Below are 24,441 nucleotides of genomic sequence, written 5' to 3' on the forward strand. Positions count from 1 at the left end.
AAGTCTGCCAACGTGCCACAATAAACACAGTAATCGAACATGTTTTGAGATCACAGAAATGTAGGCCTGGAAGGGACCTCAAGATGTTATTTAGTCCATATCCCATTCTAAAGTATTTCCCTCAAAGGAGGACAACTTGGCCAAATTTGGGCATTTTATCACAGGAACACAAAAGGCTCATTCCTGAACACAAACGCAACCCTTCAGCCAAATTTCAAGCCCCTGCTCCAAAGTAAGGAGGCACTAGAGTGTCTCAGAGAAATGATTGTAAGATTTTTTTTTTTTAAAACATGGGTTAAACAATATATTTTCTCCCTAATCTCATTCTCAGAAATGGCTAAATCATTTTGGCTGGAAAAAAAAAATCAACTTCAGGCAGACACCTTGCATGGAAAATTTCATCCCAAACAGTTAAAGTTTGGCAAAGTTACGAGCAACTGAAGAAAGGGTCTTATCATGGAAAGTGTCAGGCAACCTTAATTATAGACATCGTTACCTTTGCCACTTATAATGTAACATTCAGAATCGCTCTTTACACAAGTGTATCTTTTGATTGTGAGCAGCATACATATCTACAGAAGGGAAACAGGACATTACTTCATTCGTAAGAAAGAAAAACACAGTATCAGGTAATGTGTTACACACGGCTTATTACAGTAACTATAGAAAACTACACATCCCCTGAAAGAATTCCGAACACATGTACTGATTAACTATGCTCACTCTTGCACTGCAGAAATATCCCCTTGAATTATATACACACATGCTACTGAATATTTTGGAAAATCCACAGCATGGCCATTAAAAATGTAATATTTCATTGCAGGGTGGGGAGAACAAGATTTTTTTTTTTTGTTCATTTTTCTTCAAGACTTCCTGAAATATTACAGGGAATTTACTTGATGTTTTGTAGTCACTAATGTCCAGTCTATAGGGACATGTGAGCCACTTACATTTCTAGCTCACTCACCTATGGGTCATATACACATAGATTCGGCACCCCCCTGCCGCCAAATCTTTCCACTGCTTTCATGATTTGTCTGCGGACTCCATCCTTTAAGATTGTTTTCAAGGAGAAGATGCTGGTGTTCCTCTCAACTGTCTAGTATGGCAGTGTGACAAGCCATCAGAATGTGTGGCCAAGGACAGCGTGGAACGCCTGGGTTTTGTTGTGGCTCAGGCCACAGTTACAAACTAGAATGGTTTTTACCTAGAAAGCTTGTTTTAAAGGATGTTTTCCAACTGTCTCTCTCAAATAAAGCAGCTTTGCAACCTATTACGGCAGCATTATTACTGTGGAGTGGGTCCTGCCTGAGCGTCTCCTGGGTACCAGGGGGACGATGATTACAGCTGGGGGGAAGCCTGCGCAGGCTGCCCCCCAAGTCCAGCAGGACATGTGGATTCAATTCCCAGCTGCGCCTCACACGTCCTGTGTGACTTTGGGCAAGTTATTTAACTTTGTTTGCCTCAGTTCCTGTAGAACCAAGATAATCTCTCTCCCCCCCCTGAATCTGACTTGTCTTTTTTAGACAGCGAGCCCCTCAATATAGGACCACCTCTTGCTAGGTGTTTATACAACGCAATGGGGTTCTGGCCTTGCTTGGGGGTTCTGGCCCTACAGGCTGTGGCAGTGAGCTTCCCAACTCGGGTCGACAGACCTTGGCTAGTGGGGTTTGCACTAGCACTCCAAACATCGCTGTGTAGACAGCACTTTGAAGGTGAGGCTTTTGCTGGAGCTCAGGCTCTGAAGCCAAGGGCGGGGTTCGCCTTCAGACTGCAATACAAATAATAGTAGAAGAAGCGTATCTTTAACTCATGGTCTCCTGGTTGGCAGCTCAGTGCACCTTCCCCATGGTAAGCGGCTCCCTGTTTCTGGCTTGTCTACAGAGCGCTGGGCCTGATTTAATGGCAACTGTCTGCGTTTTAAGTTAGGCACAAAAAAAAGCCATTGGCTCAAATCCATACGAACAGACTAAAAATCTGACCTTAAAGAATATTTAAAGAGAAAGGATAGTCCAGTGGTTCCGGAGACATCCCGAGACGTGGATGACTCAGGTTCTGTCATAAGACTCCCTGTGGGCCCAGGGCAAGTCACTTGGCCTCTCCGTGCTTCGGGGATGCTGTGAAAAGAACTGCATTGAAGATTGGGAGGTTGCTGAGCCTGCTGGGGTTTTAGGGTCTGGTGATACAGCTCCCATTAAAGTCAACCGAAAGACTCCCATTGACTTCAAGGGTAGGTGGATCTGGCCTGTGTGTCTGCGCGTGTCGGGGGAGGAAGATATGGGAGGTGGGGAAAATATTCTGCCCATGTACAGCGCCTAACTTTGTATGTGTGAAGATCTCAGCTACTGTTTTGGTTCCCCGGCCCCACCCCAAGCATCTAAGGTTACTGTATTATTGAATAACCAAGTTGGTTTCAACAACGTTGTTCTGGGGGCTTGTGATCAGGTCCGTGCAGTTCTAGTCACAAGGCAATTACTCAAGGGTCCGGTTGCTCCTGAGGCTATTTTAAAAATAGAACAAAACCCTCCACCTTTACCAGGGTTTTAAATCTCATTAGCATAATTTGTTCCTGGAAATTAGTGGGGTATTTCCTGTTCAGTAGAGCACATACAGTTCTGGTTTTTGTAAGATGACGCAAGGTAATATGGCAGCAAAAGAGACCGCTAGGAAACATCGCAAGGGAACACATCAGGAAGATGAACTACTAGATAGACACAGGTCAGTGTCTTAAGCAATTAAGAGGCAGATCTAAAAAGAGAGACCTGATCGCCTCAAAGGCATCAACAGGAACGGCTCCCTTTTCCCGTGAATGGAAGATAGGCTTCGGAAACGGGCCCTATTCGCAGCAAAACAAACCAGCAGCGACTCCATGGAACTCAGTGGGTTTCCCTAGTGGAAGCGAGATCCGAATCAGACTCATCATCTTTCCCAGGCTATTCAAGTCATTGCACCATTCTGCAACGTCCAGCTGCTACCAGTGGGTGGGTGTGGTTAGTCTGAACCTTCTGTTGCTCCAGCAGCTATCAGCCAAAACTGATTATTGACAACTTCACCCCCGAGGCTCAAAGCATGCCCCCAACTAAACTGGAGCTCCATGGGGATATAAGTGCTTGAAAGCCTGGTTTGTAGCATTCCTAACAGTGGCACAGGCATTTTTAAAGTTCAAAGAGGGACTGGATATTTATAGTGGTGAGAATAGCCAGAGTGATAAGAGTGAACAAAAAAATGTTTCGGAAGGCACATAGAACCTCATGTTGCAAGGGTAAAACCAACCTCTCCTGGGAGTTAGGAGAAGGCTTCTTCTAGGGTTGGTTTCTTGTGCCTTCCTTTGAGGTCTCTTCTGTTGGCAGGATAGAGAGGGTACTGGAATAGTTGGGTCTCATCTTGTCAGGAAATTCCTAAGGTCAGTGTGTAATGGGCTAGTTTCTGGCGGTTCCCCCTGCCACCCTCCACTTCCCTCAAGTAACTGCAAGTAGATTTGACGCAAAGAAAAATAATTGGGCGAGTGATGCATCCCATCCTTTGGAGACCCAGGGAACGAAAACGTGAAGGTCTTTAATTGAGGACCCACGGCACAGAACAGTCCGGGGGATGAAGAGACTGAAAAGAGCAGCAACCAAACCCCAAGGAACGACGACGGTGCAGCGCCTGGGCTGCTCTGCTGGAGAGAGCTCTAAAGGAAGAGCAGGCTGGGGGGCAAAGCAGGAAGAGTGAAGAAGATTCCCATAAGGGGCCCTAAGTCCTCACCACCCAGGGGAGGGGGTCTGTGACCTTCTTGGGGAGAAAGGGGTTGGGGAAAGGAAAGGAGCTGGATTTAGGAGAGTCTAGAGTTGGCTGCTGTCTCCTCGGACCAGGAGCATGCCTGCTGGCACCGTGGGGACCATTCGGACCCTGCTTTCAATCCACCTGCACTGAATCAGGGTTTGATGTCCATCCAATACCTTTAGACAACTTGACAGGGAGGAATTTGAAACAAGCGGGAAGTCATTGAACACCCTGCGCTCAACCAGCCCACACAACCTCCGTGTTTGTTTTTAATTTCATGAGAGCCGTGGTATCCCCACCTCCTGCTACATTCTGGCCTCAGGTGCATCCTTCCTTGGCCTTTGGAGCTCATCAGCTGGTTGCTCTCCGTCTTCAAGGGGGACTGCTGGGCAGGACTTTTATGCTCCATCCCATCTCTTCAGAGAATGGGGAGCAGGGAAACAGGCCAGTGGCCAGACCTCTTTTCCTTTAAATGGCTCTTGCTCCACTTTTGCATCAGTAAATGTAAAAAGGAGTCTCGATTGATTTAATCCTTTTCAGTCGTTTAAGCACAGGTGACCAAACACTAAAGCATGCCCATAAAGAGTTACATTTATCTCTGCAAGTTACACATCCTTCAACCATCTATGCCAGAGAAATTTGTTAAATATGCGGCATTGAAATTGCCGCTTGGAAACAGAACGGTTCCCTGAATAACAGTGATGAGGAACATCACCAAAATCAAACAGACATGGCATAAAATCATTGCTACCATTGCCTTATATTTAAGTAGTCCCCACTGATGTCATCTCAAAATGATTTACAAATCATACACAAGGATCGCTTCAAGCCACTGAAGTGCAGCCACTGCTGGGGTAGGACGTGGCAGGGGTTCAACAGTGCAGGCAACACCAACACAACAGCTTAGGGCAGGAAGTGAAAAATACCACATTACACTGAAACAGTAAGAATGGTTTTTGGAGTGAGGAGAATTACTTGAGTTTGGGCAGGACTCGGGGAGATTTATGGATACAGCTGGTCAAAGTTGCCTACATTTTGATGGGGGGGAAATGGACATTTTTTCAGAATTCCGGTTTTCATGGAGCCATGCTTACAAAGAACATTGTGGCTCATTAATAACCACAAGTCTTTCACCCCCCTGATGGGAACAACAGAATTGTCTCTCGCTCCTTTTCCTAGGATGACTGAGATCCAGAGGACTGAACCCAGGGTTAGTAATCTGCAGGTTCTGAATCCTAATCCTCTATTTCCGGGTGATTGCTTCTGTATCCTTTGGCAGGCAAATCATATCTCAAGCACTTCAATACAAGGGTGCTGATTAGGGTATAAGAATCTGTATCGAATGAAGGAGGTATAAGAACCCATACAGAATAGAATTCTTGGTGACTGACCCAGGACTTTAAAACCACCCTCTGAAAAGGCGCAGGGATCTCACCAACATTAGCACACATTGCAAGACTCACCTTTTTGACACAGCTTTCCTCCTAGAAAATGTTTGGACATCTCTCAGAGGCACCCGGGGCAGAGAAGATCACCAGGGGTAGGTCCTCTTGTCTGCTGTGTTCCTTGGTTAGACCATGAAATGAGCACAGTATAGCAACCTATCCAATTACATGCAGACGGACAAGCAGTCAGAACATCTGTTACTTCACCCCGAAAGTTAGACTTTGGGCATGCTCTGTAATACTCTGACTATCCGCTAGGACAGCTTAATGTGATCCTGCCATGTATAAGATAAAACACCATAAAGCAAATTGTAACGGGATACAAGTGATTTTTCCCCACCCCTGGAGGTGGATATGTGAATGCTCAGATTCTATATAACATGAATTTCCACAAAATCCAGAGTTTGCTCTGTAAGTATGTGATAAAAAAAGCACATAGAAAGTGGCATTTAAGTGGCTAACAGGTAGCCTTAACATAATGGAAAATGCAGTAGTTTTATTAGTAGGGCCCTACCAAATTCATGGTCGATTTTGGTCAATTTCATGGTCACAGGATTTTAAAAATCGTAAATTTCATGGTTTCAGATACTTACATCTGAGATTTTACGGTGGTGTAGCCATGTGGGGTCCCAACCCATAAAGGGGTTGGGGGTGGGGTCACAAGGCTATCGTAGGGGTCTTGCGTTATTGCCACCCTCACTTCTGCATTGCTGCTGGCAACGGTGCTGCCCTCGGAGCCGGGCGGCTTCAGGGCAGCTGCTGCTGACCAGGCACCCAGCTCTGAAGGTAGCAACGCCACCAGCAGCAACGCAGGAGTGAGGGTAGCATGGTATGGGGGGGGCTCACTTTTGTGGGGGCAGGGCTATCCTTAGGGGTGGGCGATGTGGATGACTGTCCAGTGTGCCATGGCTGCGGGGGGAGATTTCTGTGGTCATTCCCCCCCCTCCCACCCCTAGCCAGCCCAAGGCCCCTTTGACACTGGGCCTGGAGTCGGAGAGGGGCAGGGCCGGGGTCGCCCTGGCTGAGGGCTCCTACCCTACGTTGGACTCCTGGCCAGGCTGGTGAGAGATGGGACTTCCTCTTCCCCTGCAGGGGCCGCTCCCAGCGCTGGGTCAGACCCACCTCTAGAAACCTCCCCCAGCTGCAGAAACCTCCGGGGCTGCTGGCTGGGAGCCCAGCTCTGAACGCAGTGCCATTTCCAGCAGTAGTGCCGAAATAAGGGTGTCATGGTATGGTATTGCCACCTTTACTTCTGCGCTGCTGCTGGCTGCGGCGTTGCCTTCAGAGCTGGGCGCCCGACCAGCAGCTGCCTAACTCCAGCCAGGTAAAAATAAAAAAAAAAGACCAGATTTCATGGGGAAACCAAATTTCAGGCCCATGATGTGTTTTTCACGGCCACGGATTCGGTAGGGCTCTATTTATCAGGCTTCGGGGCTGCAACTACCAACCGCAGGGCATGCCACTGCAGTCAACTTTAACTCATTACATCTTTACCTCCCACACAGACTGCATCTCACTCAAGGAGGACAGCATAAGGCTTTGTCTACATTGGCAACTGAATGACAAAACTGTCGTCTATCAGAGGTGTTAAAAAAACACCCCGCCCCCCAAACGTTTTGCCAACGCCAAGCGCTGGCGTGAACAGCCCTTTGTCGGCAGGAGCGCTCTCCTGCCAATAATGCAAACGCCGCTCGTTGGGGGTGGAAGTTTTTGTCGGCAGGAGAGCTCTCCCCTGACGACAAACAGCGGCTACAGTGTGCTCCGGTTAGTGGCACAGCCGTGTCGCTAAAAGCCACATAGTGTAGACAGCCTAATAAAAGCTAAAGATGACAAATTCACATCGGTAATGAAACGCCCCTGTGTTATCTATTTGGACAACATTTAGTTTATTTACATTGCCAGCACACTGAATTTTCCATGTGCCAGAGATTTTTTTTTTTTTTTATATAGACAACGCATGACCGTAGAAGTGGTCAAGCAGAAAGCAGACAGCTTTGGTAGCGGGGTAGTGGACACGTCAGGCAGTTTGGGACATGTTATAAATATCCAACTGATTGCAAGGTTTTTTTTTGCACCTTGTTCTGAAAACATCTGGTAGTGGCCACTGTCAGGGTATCTGAGTCAATTAATCACTGGTCTTATCCGGTATGGGAATTCCCATGTTCCTGCTAAAACAATCATTTCAGAAAACGCTGACATTAAATATGGCATCTTCAGGTTTCAGAGTTGTTAACCTATCAAGACAACTAGGGGCAGTTCACACCTCTCAGAGGTATTGTTCCAGATCGTCTGCAAACTCGGAAGGGCACACACTGTATTAGTTTGCACTCACGTTTACAATTTTCAGGTTTTCTTGGGAACCATGAAAGCTAGAATTTTTAGTTTTTAAGAGAGCTTTGATTCTGGAGCACAAAGAAAGCTTTGATTCTGGAGCACCAGAAGAGGTGTAAATTGCAACAAACCTTGTGGCCACTTTATCAAAGAATAGAGGGGACTCTATGAGCAGCTTTTGTTGTTTGTCACTAAATGACAGAGTGGTCATCTCAATACAAAATGATAAACTGATTGTTCTCAAATTAGCCAGTGATTTTGTCTTTTTCCATATTACTTTAATAAATGTAAAGATGGAAGCTGCCTTAAAAAGCCGGGAGAAACAAAGAGGATTCTGAATGGATGTTTCATTCAAAAGGATGCCATCACACAGTATCACTTTTCCATTTCTTAAACATCTTAAGGCCAGAAGGGACTATTATATGATCATCTAGTCTAACCTCCTTCATAACACGTCATAGATAGAACCTCACCCGCCAATTTCGGCATCAAGCCCATAATTTCTGTTTGAGCTAAAGCAGACCTTTTAGAAAACTATATAATCTTGATTCAAACACTTCAAGTGATTGAGACTCTACCACATATCTAGATAAGCTGTTCCAGTGGTTAAAATTTGAAGTTGATTATTGTGGAGGTGAGCATTTATTTTTAAAAACTCAAGTTATGTTGTAAAGGCCCTAATGTTTACATAAAAATAATTGGGGCAAATGGAAAACAAGTGTCTTTGGTTGCTAGCTGTCTCTCAATTTGTATATCTACACATTAAGAGGCCTTCTGAATTTGTACCTAGGGCTGTAAACCAATTCCACACGCAACACAAAATCAAAGCAGAAACACAACTTTCTATCGTTCTACATTTACGTTTACTCTGGTTTCTGTGGCTCCAGATGACAATTTGTCCTTTTATATAGTGGCGGTTTGTTAACAAAATCAGTCACTAGACAAGTTTAAAACTCATGTCAGTTCTTTGCATTGTTTGCTTTTACAAAACTAATGAATAATAAGCAATTAGTTGTAAAATGATAAATATCAATTCAGAAACATTTTTTCTTTGTTAGGTACATAGTGGGCAAACTGTTCAAAAGCAGGCGAATTTACAAGTAACTTTCTTACATATGAACACTTATATGCCAAAAACTGAGATCCTGGAAAAGTCAGCTGTTCTGAATGCAAGGGCTTTTGTTCCATCTCATTCTCTGAAAGAATTTATTCTTTTTCTTAGTTTAATTTTCTGATCTGCCAGCTGGGTATAAGCCAGAAGGGTTATCCAGTCAGACCTTACTGTGATAGATTTACAATGGTAATGTATCTAAGGTTTGTTTATTTCAGAATTAAAATTCAAATGGATACGACCGTTTAAATAATTAAAGGGCAACAGAAAAAATGCCATGAAACCAAACAAATCAGTAAAAGTCATGGAAACCATCAGCAATATTTAATTCAGAAATTCTCTTTGTTCGGGAACTTAGCTGAAAGAAAACAGCTGGCCTTCGTTCAATGCTCTAAATTAAAAACAATCTAACAAGGTCTACGGGGATAACTCTTTTAGCTACATATTGGAGACCAGATTCATTTCTACCAAGTAAATGTAACAGCACTCAAAGCTAGAAAGGAAATTCCTCAGAACTGAGGTAGTTTCTAAGTATCAGCACATTTTCCAATTCCTCACAAGGCAACTTAGCTATTTACAATCCATTTTTTCCCCACACATAAATTTATAAGCTTTTCAATTTTATGCTTCCGTGATTTGTTTTCTAAAGAAAAAAAATATAGCCAGAATGTGCATATTCTACTAACATCATGTTTTAATAAATAACTGGCTACTTCTAGTAAAATTAAGCCTCCAGGATTGTTCGTATCAGCCAAGAATATTCGATCTTTATAGTATTGCAGAAATTTGGTGTGAAAATAAAGTTGAATAAAATGCTGACCCTGAGCTAACAAGTAGTTAATGTTTCAATATAAAAATAGAAAATTATCCTTGCAACACAAGGCTGGAGTATAACAAAACCCTCTCTCTGTAGAGTGTTCTCATGGCTAGAAGCATCCAGCCAGATTCTAATGGCTGTCCAAAAGCAGGAAGAGATTTGCAGAGTAATTTTTAGTCTTTCTGCAGACTTTTAGTAACTTTTAAAGTGATTTCGTTCCTTTTAAAAATATATATTTCTTTTATTTATGAGTTGTCACTTACCACAAAACCGTTCCAACTGGGAACGTGGAAAGGCGGGACTTCCTGCACAGCCAACACTATGGTCACTTGGTGCCTTGGCCAGCAGAATTGTGTCTCTGCCAATCCTCTGAAGTGACTGTATGGGACTCTCTTATCAGGTGGAATCTGTCAGGCCCACCCATCCAATTCCATTCCTAAACTCAGGTCTGTTGGATGCAATGTGCTACTGCCACGCTACTTGGCTAGTCTTAACCCTTGACCTTCTGATCAGAGGGAAATGAACTCTCATATAAAAGCACCTTATATAAAAAAGATCCCTAAACACTGTCAACGTTCAACTAAACAAATTTGCAGACCGAACACATGTTGGCACTGGCATCAGCAACAACATGAGTTGCATCTGACTGAACACTACCTACTGAAGAGTCTCTGCGGACATGTGTAGGTGTAGAATTGGTGTACGGGGTTTATAGTTAATCGCCAGGGCCTTGGGGAACAACTGACCGCTCTTCTTAGCTTACGTGAAACTGGAATTCTCTGTAGTCCCTTCCAATTTAACCAAACATCCTGTAAAAGAAGTATAACCTGCTCCTGGTATTAATGCTTTATGCAAACGGGGCATATGGTTTATAGACCAATTATGCCTTCACATTCTGTTCTATTGAATAAAGACAAATTACCTCCACTTCTCTCCAGATAAGGCAACTAACAGAACATGAATAAATGGGAAGTTAATTACATGAAACGTATCTTTTGCTTGTTGGGTTATTAATTTCCCCCCATAACATAACATGATAAATAAAACTTGCTTCTGTACAGATATTTCATATTTCAGAAACACATACTTGTTACATGCCGAGATAGGACCCTGTTTTTCTTGTAAGAAATGTGGTAAAATAAAAATGTTTAAAAAGGCAAGTGATGATAACACAAATGCATAGCTAACTACAGGTCTGTATATACACTTCGTTAGCCACCATTAACATGGATTCTCGGTGAACAGGACAGACTAACAGTCCACGTCAGCGTTCTTTCCAGAACAGCAAGTGAAAAAAAAAATCAATACTTTAAACCCAGTGGCCACATAGTAAAAACTGTACACTGTTGTCCATTAACTTAAAAAGCAAAGTCACTAGATGGTATAAAAGTGAAAACAGGTGCCTTTTAATTCTGATAATAAAGTCTTTTCCCCCCTAAGTTGCACAATTATCTCCATTGTCTTTGCATGGCCAAGAATAAGATGCTAAAGAACAAAGTTGCTTGGGATAGATCAATACTGGCAGCAGCAGAAGTGTTTGTGTTTTTATCAATCTTGTTAGTTTTCCCAGTAACTTCGGTTACATTGAACTCAAACTCAGAAGGACATTGCTGAAATTCACAGCCACTTCCACTTCCTTCCCCGCTGCTTTCAACACCTATAAGAAACAAATAGATTTTGCTTGTATTCCTTTCAAAGGCCCTGAACCAGAACCCCAAACCCAAAGAGCAGAAAAACCAAGTGCAGTGACTCCTTCTCCCATGTGTTTAATTTTAGGCACTTGCTTAAATTGTAAAATGCTCCAGTGCCTATGGAACTTAAGCACGGGACTCCAGCCACTGCAACTTAAACACACCCCAAAAGTTAAGCCTGTGCTTAAGTGCTGTCCTGGATAGGGATGAATTCTAAGTACTAGGAAAGTTCAGATTCAAATAGTATTACATGGGCTTCATTTCCTGCCCCCATACACTTATATTCTCAGTAGTGCATCTGAACTTTAATTAACTCCCTCTGTATAAACAACCCAGTTAAAACCCACACGTACTTATATCAAGGAAGTCAACATCATTTCCATTGTAAGCATTCTTCATTTTATTGGTCATCACCCGAAGGGCCATGATTTGCTGACGAATCACCATATCTGGTTTTGTAATGTCAACTTCTACCTCAGGATTATTCACCTGATTGGCTAAACCATTTCCGGTCACTGCAAAGACGTACCTAAAAAGGAAAACTTTCCATTATAAAGATGCACGTTGTGTTATAAAGTGTTTTAAGATGTTCCCAGGGTTCTCTTACACCCTTTGAATATAGGCCTGCTTTCACTCAGGATTTTCCTTCCTGTATAAAAAGAGAAAAAGACCAGGCCTCCCGGCAGTAAAATGGCTTGTGAGAACAGAAAAGGATTTTCCATCATTTTGGACAATGAAGAGTCTTTCCATGATCATCTTTATGGCTATATGACGCATCAGCAAAGTGTAGTTTGAGCTCAGTGTCAGTCTGGATCAAAGGCAACACTGTTACTCTGCATTTGCACCAGCGTAACTGAGATCAGAAGTTGCCTGCATGAGTGTTATTCCTCAGGATATGAAAGCTGAGACTTCGGTTTCCTCAATAAACAAAGTATTAGTGATTTATAGGGGAGATCAACAGATGTAGCGACTGAGGGATCGAACATCCACCTTGTCCAACTCTAGCAGAAAGATGACGCGTGTAATCAGATTTGTAAGATCAGATGTCGTGAAACAATATTACTTATTTGTTTTAAAGGGCAAGATCGGAGAAAAATTTATATTAGTTTTTCCCAAGCACTGGGGTGGCCAGAATCAGTCTAACAAGTGGCTAGAGGGAACGTGCTGGTTGGGAGCATGACAATGTATGGCGGAGATGCAATCTAGATCTTTTGTTTTTAAAAGTGAAGAATTAGCATCATAAAATTAGAATTTATTTGCATGAGAATCGTCACCTAAAGGGAAGGATGATTGTATAGCTTATTTAGGAGTCTAGGGCCAATGCGAAGAGAGACTGGTTACTTTAAATCAAAAATCAAAAGTGAATGCCAGTCAATTCGACTTAACCACATGCCTAAAATTAAGAGCTGTACTTAAGTGCTGTTCTAAATTTTAAGCGTATGCTTAAGCGCTGTCCTGAATTTGGGCCTTAATGTTCAGTATTTACTATCACTGTTGTGGTTAGATGTACTGAAGAAAATTTGGAGGGCGATTTAAGTGAGAGAGTTTATTGATAGTTCATCTTGTCAGAGCAGTGCTGTATAGGAGGATCGTAACATAGGATTTGAAACATCCACATGCTAAGGGTATAGAATACAGAGGGTGCAAAGGGGGGGGGATCCTCTACTCTCCCTAGCTGGGGCGAGCAGTGCTCTCCCAACACGCCCTCTCTCTTCAGCTGATGCAGCAAAAACTCCATCTCTTTCAGACGCTACATTGGCCTACTCACCAGTGACAAGTCAGAACAGGGGTGGGCAAACTTTTTGGCCTTAGAGCCACATCTGGATATGGAAGTTGTATGGGGGGCTATGAATGCTCATGAATTGGGGGTTGGAGTGTGGGAGGGGGTGAGGGCTCCAGCTGAGGGTGGGGGCTCTGGGGTGGGGCTAGAAATGAGGAGTTCAGGGTGCGGGAGGTGGCTCTGGGCTGGGGCGCGGTGGCGGGGGGGCGGAGGGGGAGGGCTCTGGCTCAGGTTCGAACTCTGGGGTGGGGCTGGGGATGAGGGGTTGGGGGGGCAGGAAGGTGGTCCGGGCTGGGACCGAGGGGTTCGGTGGGGGATCAGGGCTGGGAAGGGGGTTGGGGTGCAGGCTCTGGGCGGCGCTTACCTCAAGCAGCTCCCAGAAGCAGCAGCATGTCCCCCTTCCAGCCGGCTCCTACGCAGAGGTGCGGCCAGGCAGCTCCGCGCGCTGCCCTGGCCGCAGGCACCACCCCTTCAGCTCCCATTGGCCGTGGTTCCCAGCTAATGGGAGCTGCGGGGGCAGCATGCAGAGCCCCCTGGCTGCCCCTACGCATAGGAGCCAGAGGGGGGGGAACATGCCACTGTTTCTGGGAGCCACGCAGATCCCGCTCCCCGCCTGGAGCACGACAAGCCCCGGATCCCGCTCCCCGCCTGGAGCACGACAAGCCCCGGACTCTGCTCCCCGTCGGGAGCTCAAGGGCCGGATTAAAACGTCTGGAGGGCCGGGTACGGCCCCTGGGCTGTAGTTTGCCTACCCCTGAGTTAGAAGGTTTCCCTGGTGAGTAGAGGATCGATGGCATCAAATGCCTGGGATGAGCTACCAGCAGAGGCAGATACTGACGCTATTTATTGAGAAGACGACCCAAAACGCAGGGAAGCAGAGTTTTAGAGATCCATGAAATTTAAATGATGCATAAAGGGCCTGCTCCTGCTTTCATAGGAGTCGATCGCAAAACTCCCATTGGTTGGGGAAAAACCAAAACAAACCCCGATAACCATTCTGCAAAAATTTCCAAGCTGTTTTCATTTCACAGGTTTCAAAATCGGTCCTTTTTCCACAAAACTGTCAGCAACTTTTCCCTCAGTTTTTAAAAAAACGTTCTTCTTTTGCTTGGGGTTTCAGTAAACAAAAAGCTTTGATACAGGATTTCAAAAAAGTCAATTACAAAATTGGGGAAAGTTTTGGGGGAAAAGAAAAAACATTTCTACCACACTGATAATTTCCCCCAAAAAAGTTCTCTTTTCAAAAAGAGAGGTCATTTAAAAAAAATTCTGTGAAAAATTTCAGCTGGTTCTTCTGCTAACCTCAGGAGTGTAAGGTCAGACCTAAAACACTGATAACGCCATCCAAATTCACTTGTCTCTCTTTCCTGCCCTCTGATTTCTGTTCCTACAATAACCCTCATGAAGGTTCCCAACCCTAGAGGAGACATGTCACTGAAGAAAAACATGCTGGACATCATCGCAGGTTTCTGGCAGGTTTGATTCTCAGCAGCAATCCCCATCCTGGCCTACCTGCCAGAAGTGCTCCATGATCCTTGGAACCTGTATGAACAGCAGGAATCTAGAGGTCAGCCAGATGCGAAGCAGGGTGGTCCTGGGAGTAGGGCATTACCCTAAGACTTGAGACACCTGGGTTCAATTGCCATCTCTGCCAGAGACTTTGCGTGACCCTGGTCAAGTCACTTAGGTACAAAATTTTTTTTAAAGCAACTCGGATGCTTAAATCTTATTGACTTTCAGTGGGGCTAAGTTGCTAAGGAAATTTTGAAAACATTTCCCTCAGAGAGACCGTGCCTCAGTTGCCAGCTATAAAATGGCACCACCCTACCTCACAGGAGGTTGTGAAGATAAATACATTCAAGAGTGAGAGGCGCTCCAATACTCTGGCGACAGCACCACATAAGACCCTGATCTAGATAAATAGCCAACCCACAACCAGACAGGCTCTGAAGGTCTGAATTACAAGGTCAGACACGAAGGAAGTTAGCTCAGTTAAACTTATCCAGACCTGCTCTTGGCACTTCCGTTCCAACACTCATCCTCAATGACACGCCCGGCAGCCATCTTCTCATCATTACAGATGTTGCCAGGGAGAGAGGACCAAAACTTTTTGGCTTGCTTCAGTTTTTCCTTCACATCAGTAACCTATTTTAAAAAGGGAACACAATATAGAACATCAACGTGAACCAAATTTATTTCTCAGAAGTAAAGCTGAAAATGAATTTGTATCACAAGAGACGGTTTTAGGCCAGATCCCGAGCTGGTGCAAATCAATTGAGTTTCATCAGAACCAATGGCCTCTGGGGAGTTTTTAAATGCAAAATTAAAAACAGATTTTCAAACACTACATTATTCATATGTGAAACCACTAATAGAGGCATTTACCTGAAATACAAGCGCTGAGCTAGCTCATGTCTAGAGTGGTAAGTAGATTACACCCTTTAAAGAGTATAAGAAAGTTGCAAGTTTCCTCAACTACTTTTAAAAAGACTATCAGGTTATGGACTGGCAAAGATACAGACTGGGGCGCATGCCCGCACGCCCCCACCCTCAATTTACTTGAGCCGCTCACCTACACAACCTGCCTTTTAAGCTCTCCAAAGCCAGCTGCGAGGGTGACAAAGCACAATATGTTTATTCTGAACAGCCCTTGTTCTGTATCAGTGAGACAGGTCAATAGGCACTCACCAGTCTATCCAAACTTGTGCCAGCAGCTGTAGTTGGCCGCTCCTCCGGGTTGTAGGGTCTAAAGCGAGCACTGAAGCCACTTTCAGAGACTGAGCGAGAGGCCCGGCCCTGCGTCAGCGTTTTAGGTTGTCCGCATCCTTGGAAAACCTAGGTGATTTGATTAAGTCGCTTTAGAGGACGGCTTTCACACCACACATTTACCACCCCTCAGTATTCCTATCCAAACACCGTTTACCAAATATTCCTTCCCCAGACAGAGATGATAAAACAGCACTAAAATACACATGAATTGCAGCTAAGGCCTGGTCTATGCTACAGTTAGGTCAACGTAAGGCAGCTTACATTGACCTAACTCTGTAAACGTCTACACCAAAATGTAGCTCCCCTCGATGTAACTCACCCACTACCCCGACGTAATAACTCCACCTCCACGAGAGGCGTGGACCTTAGGTCGACGTAGTTAGGTCGAGGCAGTGCCAGTGTAGACACTGCATTGCTTACATCGACTACTGTTGCCTTTCAGAAGCTGTCCCACAATGCCCCATGCTGACAGTTAATTCGGTGCAAGCGCTCCTGGGGAGGCCGCGCACCCGCCAACACATGGAGCATAGCGTGGAGATGCAAAAGCGATTTAATGAATGCAATGGCTGTGCGTCGACGTAACTTAGGTCGACTTAACTCTGTAGTGTAGACTTGCTCTAAGACAGTTATTTTAATAGGAGTAGATAAATGTAAATAGTGGAGGAATAAAAACAGAATTTTCTTTTTAGCTTTTTTCTTTTTAAAGTGCTGATGATGTACCTTCTGAGACACTTGCACGCTGTTCTCCTGCATGTTCATGATTGCATCCGAAATTTTCACATCGATTGGGTCCATGACTGACTCAATATTAAAAGGACCCTCTAGCCTCTCAGCCACCATCAACATAGAATCTAATACAGAAAAAGAGATGTTAAGTGTTTTAATGGAGGGACGTCAAATATGGCACAAGTGCATAGAGCAGACTAGGTTTACTTTGCTTTAAGCAGCCCACCTAAATCCTACTCCAAAGTGAAGGAAAATCTCATATACATTTCTCAGGTATCTTTAGTGTAACACTCTTAATAAGGCAACCGTTAGTTGCATTTTGAAACTTCAAATGAACGTTTTGCTCTCTGTCACGAAATCTTTTATAACAGGTATCACTTGACTCGGTTCGTCAGCTGCTGTCAAGGAATAGAGACCCACCCTGTCTGACAAAGCAGAAGGCCTAGGCAAGGACAACAGGCCACTCCACATAAGTGCAAAAATTAGCCATTGAAATTCTACTGCTGCATGGTAGGCGTCTTTAAAAAAAGATGTTCTACTTCTGGGTTTTAGTTATTCCAGCTAGTAAAGGGACTGAGATGGAAGCTTGTTGGACCAGTTACACTAAACCTGTATACAGCAAAAACTATGTTTAATGAGGGAGAATAAACATCACAATTTCCTTCAATTCAATCAGCAAATAGCCATTAGAACTAATCTACTTATAGAGAGGATATTACAAGTACTTCTATTTCAAACAGGGCTCCATTGTATCTTTTTAAAACATCTCCACAGTTAAGACAGAAAGAAAAATATCAGCTTCTTTATATTTACTATGAATGAAGAAAGCAAAGGAGATGGTGATTAAAATCTACAGCACTAAAGTTTGTAATTTTTTTTTTATATTCGAGAGAACTTTTCACATCTGGAAAAAAAAAAAATCAAATGTTATACTCCATAGCGTTATGCAGACAGCACAAGTTGAACAGTGAAACTGCATGAGACCATCACTAAAGGCTTTAGACTAAAAATTAACTTTGACATTTCACTGATGAGTGAGGAGATGGAAGAGACCTATGGCAACCATCAACCCCGTTTTCCTCCCACTCCAGGATCATTCCCTGCTGTACATTTACTAGTCAAATGTAGCACTAAATGTGCCAAGCTATGGGGCTTCCACCACTTCCTCTGGGAATATTAGCAAGAAACTTTTCGTAATGTTCAGTTTGAATGCTCTCTTTAATTCCTCCTGTAACAGGGATGCCCTATTATACTATTCTTAATTACTAATCTCCCTTCTTGGTGTTTACTCCATTCACATATTAGAAGATGTGTTACCTAACGGTTATCTCCTAGCCAAGCTAAACTATAGTTAACTCCCTCCTCATTTTGTCAGCATACAGCTACAAACTTGTAATTTTTCAATTGTTTTTGGTTTTTAATTCTCATGATCCTAAAGTCTGGGTCATGCAGGAGGTCAGATTACATGGTAATCATAATGGTCCCTTCGGGCCGTAAAGATCTGTGAATGGGTTCCCTCTTAACTCTGATGATGTGCCTGTTCAGCTCCAGGAAGTGGAAATGGGCGTTTCTCAGTCAAAGAACTCAAATCTGCTGAATTCAAGTATTTTGCGTGATACTCATTCCCCCATCAGAAGTGGAAAACTCCTGTGGATTTATACTGGTGGATGCATGTTTATAAAGAGACTCCATTTATCACAGATTTGTTTTTGGCTTTGCCCTTACGCTCAATTAATTTTCAACTAAATTAAAATATGCCAATAAAAATGCAAACTACAATTAAGCTATCTGTACATTTAAAAACACCAGTGTACCGTATGCAGCAGCATACTGATCAGATAAACCCACTTATTAAAAATGCAAATAAATATTTAAAAGTATTTTCTGCGGGCCGGCTGACTGATCAGGCATTAGCTAGAACATCTCAAAAATTACAATACTTCAGAGTGCATAATTAATTTAGACCACAATTAACATCAACCTTGAGAATCATGGCATCATTGAGTATATGCTCTCTCTCTCAATTAAGCCAAGATGCCAATATTTAAGAATCAAAATCTGATGAAAGCTACAATCTACAGGAACCACACTAGCACAAACAGAAGCAGCATTAATGACAGAGCTGCTGCAACGGTGTGGCTGGAATTTAGCCATCAGGGACTACAAACAGGTCTCCACTAAATGCATATTTTATATATATATATATATATATATAGTAGTAACAAATGAAATAAAGAGTCTTAGACTGTATTGTGGTGGCCTCCAATAAAGTGATGCTTCAAATCTCTGAGTAATGACCGCTAGCATGAATATACCATTGTGCCAGAGGAGAGAGAAATGCTTTTGATGTGCTAGCAAATAGAGACTTTTGTAAACAAGTGGAGCACAACTTAAATGTGTTCATCACTGTCAAAGCTTTTGGGGGTTTTCACGTGCATAAAGAACATCCCATCATAGTTTGGAGGAAGCCGCTCATTTCAAATAAAAATATTATGAATAGACAGATAATAAACACACAAAATGTATAGTTTTTAACAAGAAAATCTTCCATTTTGTAACTACTTAATACCCCGAGTGGCCAGGAAAGGCCCCAGATCAATAAAGTGTTTGTGAAAGACTGAAAGGAAACATAAACCCTAATTCTTCTGGCTGTTTGGCGTCTTTGTAAACTTTGAGCTGGGCCGGCCATACACAAGAGCATGGGAATGTAGAGCGAATTGGGGTCTTTGTTACTCATGGTGCCATGGCGTTACATGTATCACAGCTAAGGAATGCAGTCTCTGCTTTGACTGCTGATATAGAAAATGCATTCGGCCTCCAGCAGAGCTGCCAAAGCTGGCTATAAAAGATAAGGAAAGTAATAATTGGCCTTGGAGAATATATTCAACTGTAGCTCTTCAGCAGCAGTGATGGCTGCTGACAAGAAGCACTAAATGAAAATAAACTTTCATTAAAAAAAGAACAAGAAAAAAGTGCATTTAGGCCACAGTTTTTATTTGGGGGATATCCGACTGGCTCCTACCTCCTGCCAGGAATTGGCTGGTGTACCCGCCAGCAATCATAACTAACAGTAAAGTCCCTCTGGCAGCAACATTTGACATTAATAAGGTTGGCTATGATTCAAGCTAATGTTAGCACTGCTACACTATGTGATGGGGAGCAAGTTGCACCTAAGCATAATTTATGGTTTTATGCAATAGGCCTCCTGAAAAAGTTTTCCCCCAAAGTTTCAGGTTCAAAATAATTGATATTTGTATAAATGACTGCAAGGTGGTTCAGAGAGCCTGATCTGTCTCACAAAAAGTTTGGCATAATGCAAAATTTACTCCAGCTCTATTCATTTGTTATGAACGCACTGAGGACAACAAAGAATTTTGGGAAGACAGAAGTGGGTTTGAAAAATATATAGTTCCATCCCTTGAAGAGCATTTTCCTCCTGCATACATTTGTCCTCGCGTCTGGCATTGAGACGATCCTCAGCAACAAAGCAACTCGATCTCACTAAGGAAAGCAATTCTTGTGCATTGTGCCACCAATAATCAGAAACCCACATCTTCAGCTTCAGGGTCTAACTTGGAGAACAAAAAGGCAGTTTTCAGACTTAACCCCAAGATTTGATTTAAGGGCAGGGAAACCTTGACCATTCATTAACAGCAATCATTTAAAAAAGGAACAAATTCCTTTCACACAAAATAGCAGAGAGATGTATATGGAGACTGAATTCTACAATCTTAGAGTAGATTAAACCCCTGTGAAAAAATCATGAAAAGGCACTGGAGATTAACATTGTTCATTCATATGTGGTTTTTCCAATAGCTCATTTGAAACAAAGTATGCCCTGTATAACTGTGTCAAGAACACATTTCAAAACTTGTGACATTATTTATAGTTAATTAGCAGCGGGGATGACAATTAAAACAGTATTGAACATGTTACAACTTTTGCATGGTGCTTTACAGACATAAAAGAGAAAAATTCTCTGCCTTGAAGAGTTAACAAATCTCAGGCCCCGATCCTGCACAGACTTACATACATGCAACACTTAAGTCACTTCGTCTCCTCATGCACTTGAAGTGAAGCATGTGGAATTTTTTTTTTTTAGACACTTCTACAGAAAGCACATCTTAATGTTTTCAATGCCTATATTCCAGGCAAAAATAAGCAAACAAAGTAACTAGCCCACAGTGTGGCCAGCAAATATTTATTTGCAAGTGTAGCACTGAATACCTAAGTAACAAGTGGGCAGGTGACATTCTGGGGAGAAAACATTTAGAGAATTATAGCACATTTCCTCCTGGGAAACGTTTACTTATTTTGTCTTGTTTACTAATCTTCATTTTTGTAGGCAATTACTGAACATCGCTGTGTAGATGGCTTTCCCCAAGTTTCATTTTCAGTGGCATACAACCTGCAGCAATTAGCTACTTATTCTTTTGTCTGCTTTCTAGCATTATGCCTTCCCTTTCATGGGATTCCTCTTTTCTACTTGGACTAGACCTTTGCAAGTCTTCCACTCTTTAAGCCATTGCAGCTACTACTGGGGCTGAAATACTGAATATTCACATCTGTGTGAGCGCGTGTGAAAGTCAGTATTCTAGAGGATCTCTTGAAAGCCTAATTTAGTGCTGCACTTTCAAACAGTGTTAAAGTGGTAATTAGCTCCCTCCCTGGAATGAGCAGGCAAAATTTTCATCTGAAAATATTATGCACACGCATTGTTAACGTAGACAAGTTACATGTGTGTGTGTGTTTGTGTGTGTATCAAACTCTAGCTTAAAATATGGTAATTATCAGCAATTCCTTTTTTTAAACACGTGCAATTTAAAGAGTGGAAAACCTTTACTAGCCAAATACTTTTTTAAAACGTTCTCTTACTGCATGTAAATGCACCACTGTCTGGTCAATGGCACTCAAGTACCAGTTGTGTGCTTCAGCACACTTTGCACGAAGAGAGAGGGCTGCTCCTGAAGGATCCATTTACAGACGCATCAAGACTCCTTTAAAACATTTTCTTCACCTTATTCTTAAGTATCATCACTTAATGAGCACCCCAAAACATGCCAGGCACCTCAGAGAGAGAGAATTTGGTCCCACTCCAGACTGAACATTAAAATGTCAAACTCAAGTTTGGGATCACTACTAGCAAGGTCGATAAACAAGAGGGAGGAGAAAGGAACAGGAGGGACTGGGTAACAGTAATACCTTTGCATAGTTACCAAGTAAGGCACGTGCACATTTTAATTGGCCTAGTCTGAAGCTCCTGTCGTTAACAGAGACTAACGAATACCTCACCTTCACCACCCCGCTATTCCGACAGATTTCATGGCAGAACTAAAGCTTTAGGAGTGATAAGAGAGTGGTGTAAAATGGCTTAATGAACTGGCTTGAGGATGGTACCCCAAGTTAAAGGGACAGCATGGAGAAAGGCATATGCACATATTGCAGAGAGAAGGAGATCAAGGGGCACTGAGGGTGCTGGGAAAACAAACCAGGTCAAACAAGAGAGGCTGCATGGGAAAAGGCCTTGGAGGCAAAGACAAAGGGCCAGTTTATCAGTGTCACTCCATTGACATGGCTAGTGTTAGGCCAATTTACACCAGCTGAGGATCTGGCCCAAGCTATTTTACCGTGACGCACAAGGTGACCGACAGCCAGAAAAATAACTCAAAATCCGGGGGACAAGGAGGACAAGGCTGTGACAACAGGCCAGAGAGGCTATTCTACCAGCAGCAATCTGAATGAAATGGAGAGGAAGCAGCTTAGAGTCAAACATATCAGAGATGGGGAGGTTGCAGAAGCTGGCTTGAGTCAGTGTGTGGATGGTTGACTTAGCAGCAAGGATAGATAGAAAGTGAGATGGGGCTTGGGCACATCATGTACACAGACTGGAGGCCAAAAGGATGGCAGTGGTTCCTGGAGGAAGGCGTGATTGCCAGTATCCCCGACAGCAGAAGGTCAAGGGAGATGAGGATGGAACCAAGGGCTTGAGCCTGAGCCAGGAAAAGATCACTTGAGACTGGTAAAGAATGGTTTCCATGCAGCGGAGAGGGTGGAAGCCAGTCTGGTGTGGATCCAGCGGTGGGTCTGAATCCTTATCTCCTCAAGGTTTCAATGGCACCCTCTGGTCTCGGGTTCTCATGTTTTAAGCATCCTGTATATGCCCGACTAACAAAATGTCGAAGGCCTGGTCTACACCTAAAACTAGCTATGTCGCTCAGTGGAATGAAAAACTCACACCCTGGAGAGAGACAGTCAGGCCAACCTAAGCCCCAGTACAGATGCTGCTAGGCTGGCAGAAGATTTCTTCCACTGATCCAGCTACTAGTTCTTGAGGGGGCAGATTAACTACAGTGACTTCAGAAGCTGTGAGATATTGTAGGATCGGTACCTCCCTCCATTGATCGGAGAGCGAACTCAGAGCGATGATCAAGGAGTTACATTCTGCACAGACCCTACAATTCCTAACCATTTCCAAAGTGAATCTAAGGTTCTACACTTCAGACACATGAACTGTTTCCATGCTCTCAATCACATCTGCATCCACTAGTGTGCATCTGTGACTTGCTGGCAATGCATTTGGCTGTAATGTGGGGATTCCCACGGTTAGAAGCTAACTTTGGAACTTTGTCCTCTTGTTAGAGCTTTTCTTCCTCGTATTTAAAGAGCTTTGGTATATTCTTACAGACCTTATAGTATTTTTTAAAAAATCTGTTGCATTTATTGTGTAGGTAGAGAAAGGAAAAGCAGGTGCAAAACACACTATTACAGAGGATGTTTAATGCCAGTTCTTGTCAAACCTGGTCATTCATTTATCCCAACCTCTGCAATTTCATATGTCATAAAAGCACAAGTATTATATCATTTTCTTGTGCCAGAGTTAATTTAGGAGACATTGGAAAGAAGAGGAATAAATGGTCAGTTTTCACAATGGAGAGATGTAAATAGCAGGGTCCCCCAAGGATCCGTACTGGGACCAGTGCTGTTCTACATATTCATAAATAATCTGGAAAAGGGGTTAAGCAGCGAAGTGGCAAAATTTGCAGATGACACAAAATTACTCAAGATCATTAAATCCAAAGCCGACTGACAAGAGTCACAAAGGGATCTCACCAAACTGGATGACTGATCAATAAAATGGCAGATGAAATTTAAAGGTTGATATGTGCAAAGTAATGCACGTTGGGAAAAAAATCCCAACTATACATCCAATATGATGGGGTCTAAATTAGCTGTTACCACTCAAGAAAGAGAACTTGAAGCCACTATGGGTGGTTCTCTGAAAACATCTACTCAATGTGCAGCAGCAGTCAAAAAAGCAAACACAATGTTAGTAACCATTAGGGAAGGGAAAGATTAGGAAAGGGACAGAAAATATCCTAATGCTACTACATAAATCCATGGGACGCCCACACCTTGAATACTGCATGTGGTTCTGATGACCCCATCCCAAAAAAGATATATTAGAATTGGGAAAAGTACAGAGAAGGGCAACAAAAATTATTAGGGGTATGGAACAGCTTCCATATGAGGAGAAATTAAAAAGACTGAGAGACAACTAAGGGGGGATATGATAGAGGTCTATAAAATCATGACTGGTGTGGAGAAAGTCAAGAAGGAAGTGTTACTTACCCCTCCAAATAACACAAGAACCAAGGGTCACCCAATTAAATTAATAGGCAGCAGGTTTAAAAGAAACAAAAGGAAGTATTTCTTCACACAACACACAGCAAATCTGTGGAATTCATTTCCAGGGGACGTTGTGAAGACCAAAAGTATAACTGGGATACAATTCTATGCTCCAGGTGTCCTAAGCCTCCAACTGCCAGAAGCTGGGACTGGACAGCAGTGGATGGATCACTCAAAGTGCCCTGTTTTGTTCATTCCCTCTGAAGGATAGTGGGCTAGATGGACCACTGTGGCTGTTCTTTTGTTAAACAGATGAAAGAGCTGCAAGGTTGTAATAGCAGAGCAATGTGTGATACCAGTGAAAGGTCAGCAGTGTA

At 43.1% G+C, this 24,441-nt stretch overlaps 1 protein-coding gene across 2 annotated transcripts in view; it reads right to left on the reverse strand.

Moving 5' to 3' along the window:
- Nucleotides 1-8,384: 8,384 nt before the first annotated feature.
- The window catches only part of GPC4 (glypican 4), a 107,232-nt gene continuing 91,175 nt past the window's right edge, over nt 8,385-24,441 (reverse strand). For both annotated transcript variants that reach the window (XM_026653103.2, XM_024215541.3), the window contains 5 exons: nt 16,433-16,563; nt 15,632-15,778; nt 14,952-15,088; nt 11,517-11,692; nt 8,385-11,129 (listed from right to left, as the gene is read on the reverse strand). In XM_026653103.2, coding sequence (XP_026508888.1) covers nt 10,921-11,129; nt 11,517-11,692; nt 14,952-15,088; nt 15,632-15,778; nt 16,433-16,563 — 800 coding nt within the window. In that variant the 3' untranslated portion in view covers nt 8,385-10,920. The remainder of the gene's footprint in view (nt 11,130-11,516; nt 11,693-14,951; nt 15,089-15,631; nt 15,779-16,432; nt 16,564-24,441) is intronic.

The sequence above is a fragment of the Terrapene carolina genome, unplaced genomic scaffold, assembly GCF_002925995.2.
Source record: "Terrapene carolina triunguis isolate 2854851 unplaced genomic scaffold, T_m_triunguis-2.0 Scaffold131, whole genome shotgun sequence".
NCBI lineage: Eukaryota > Metazoa > Chordata > Testudines > Emydidae > Terrapene > Terrapene triunguis.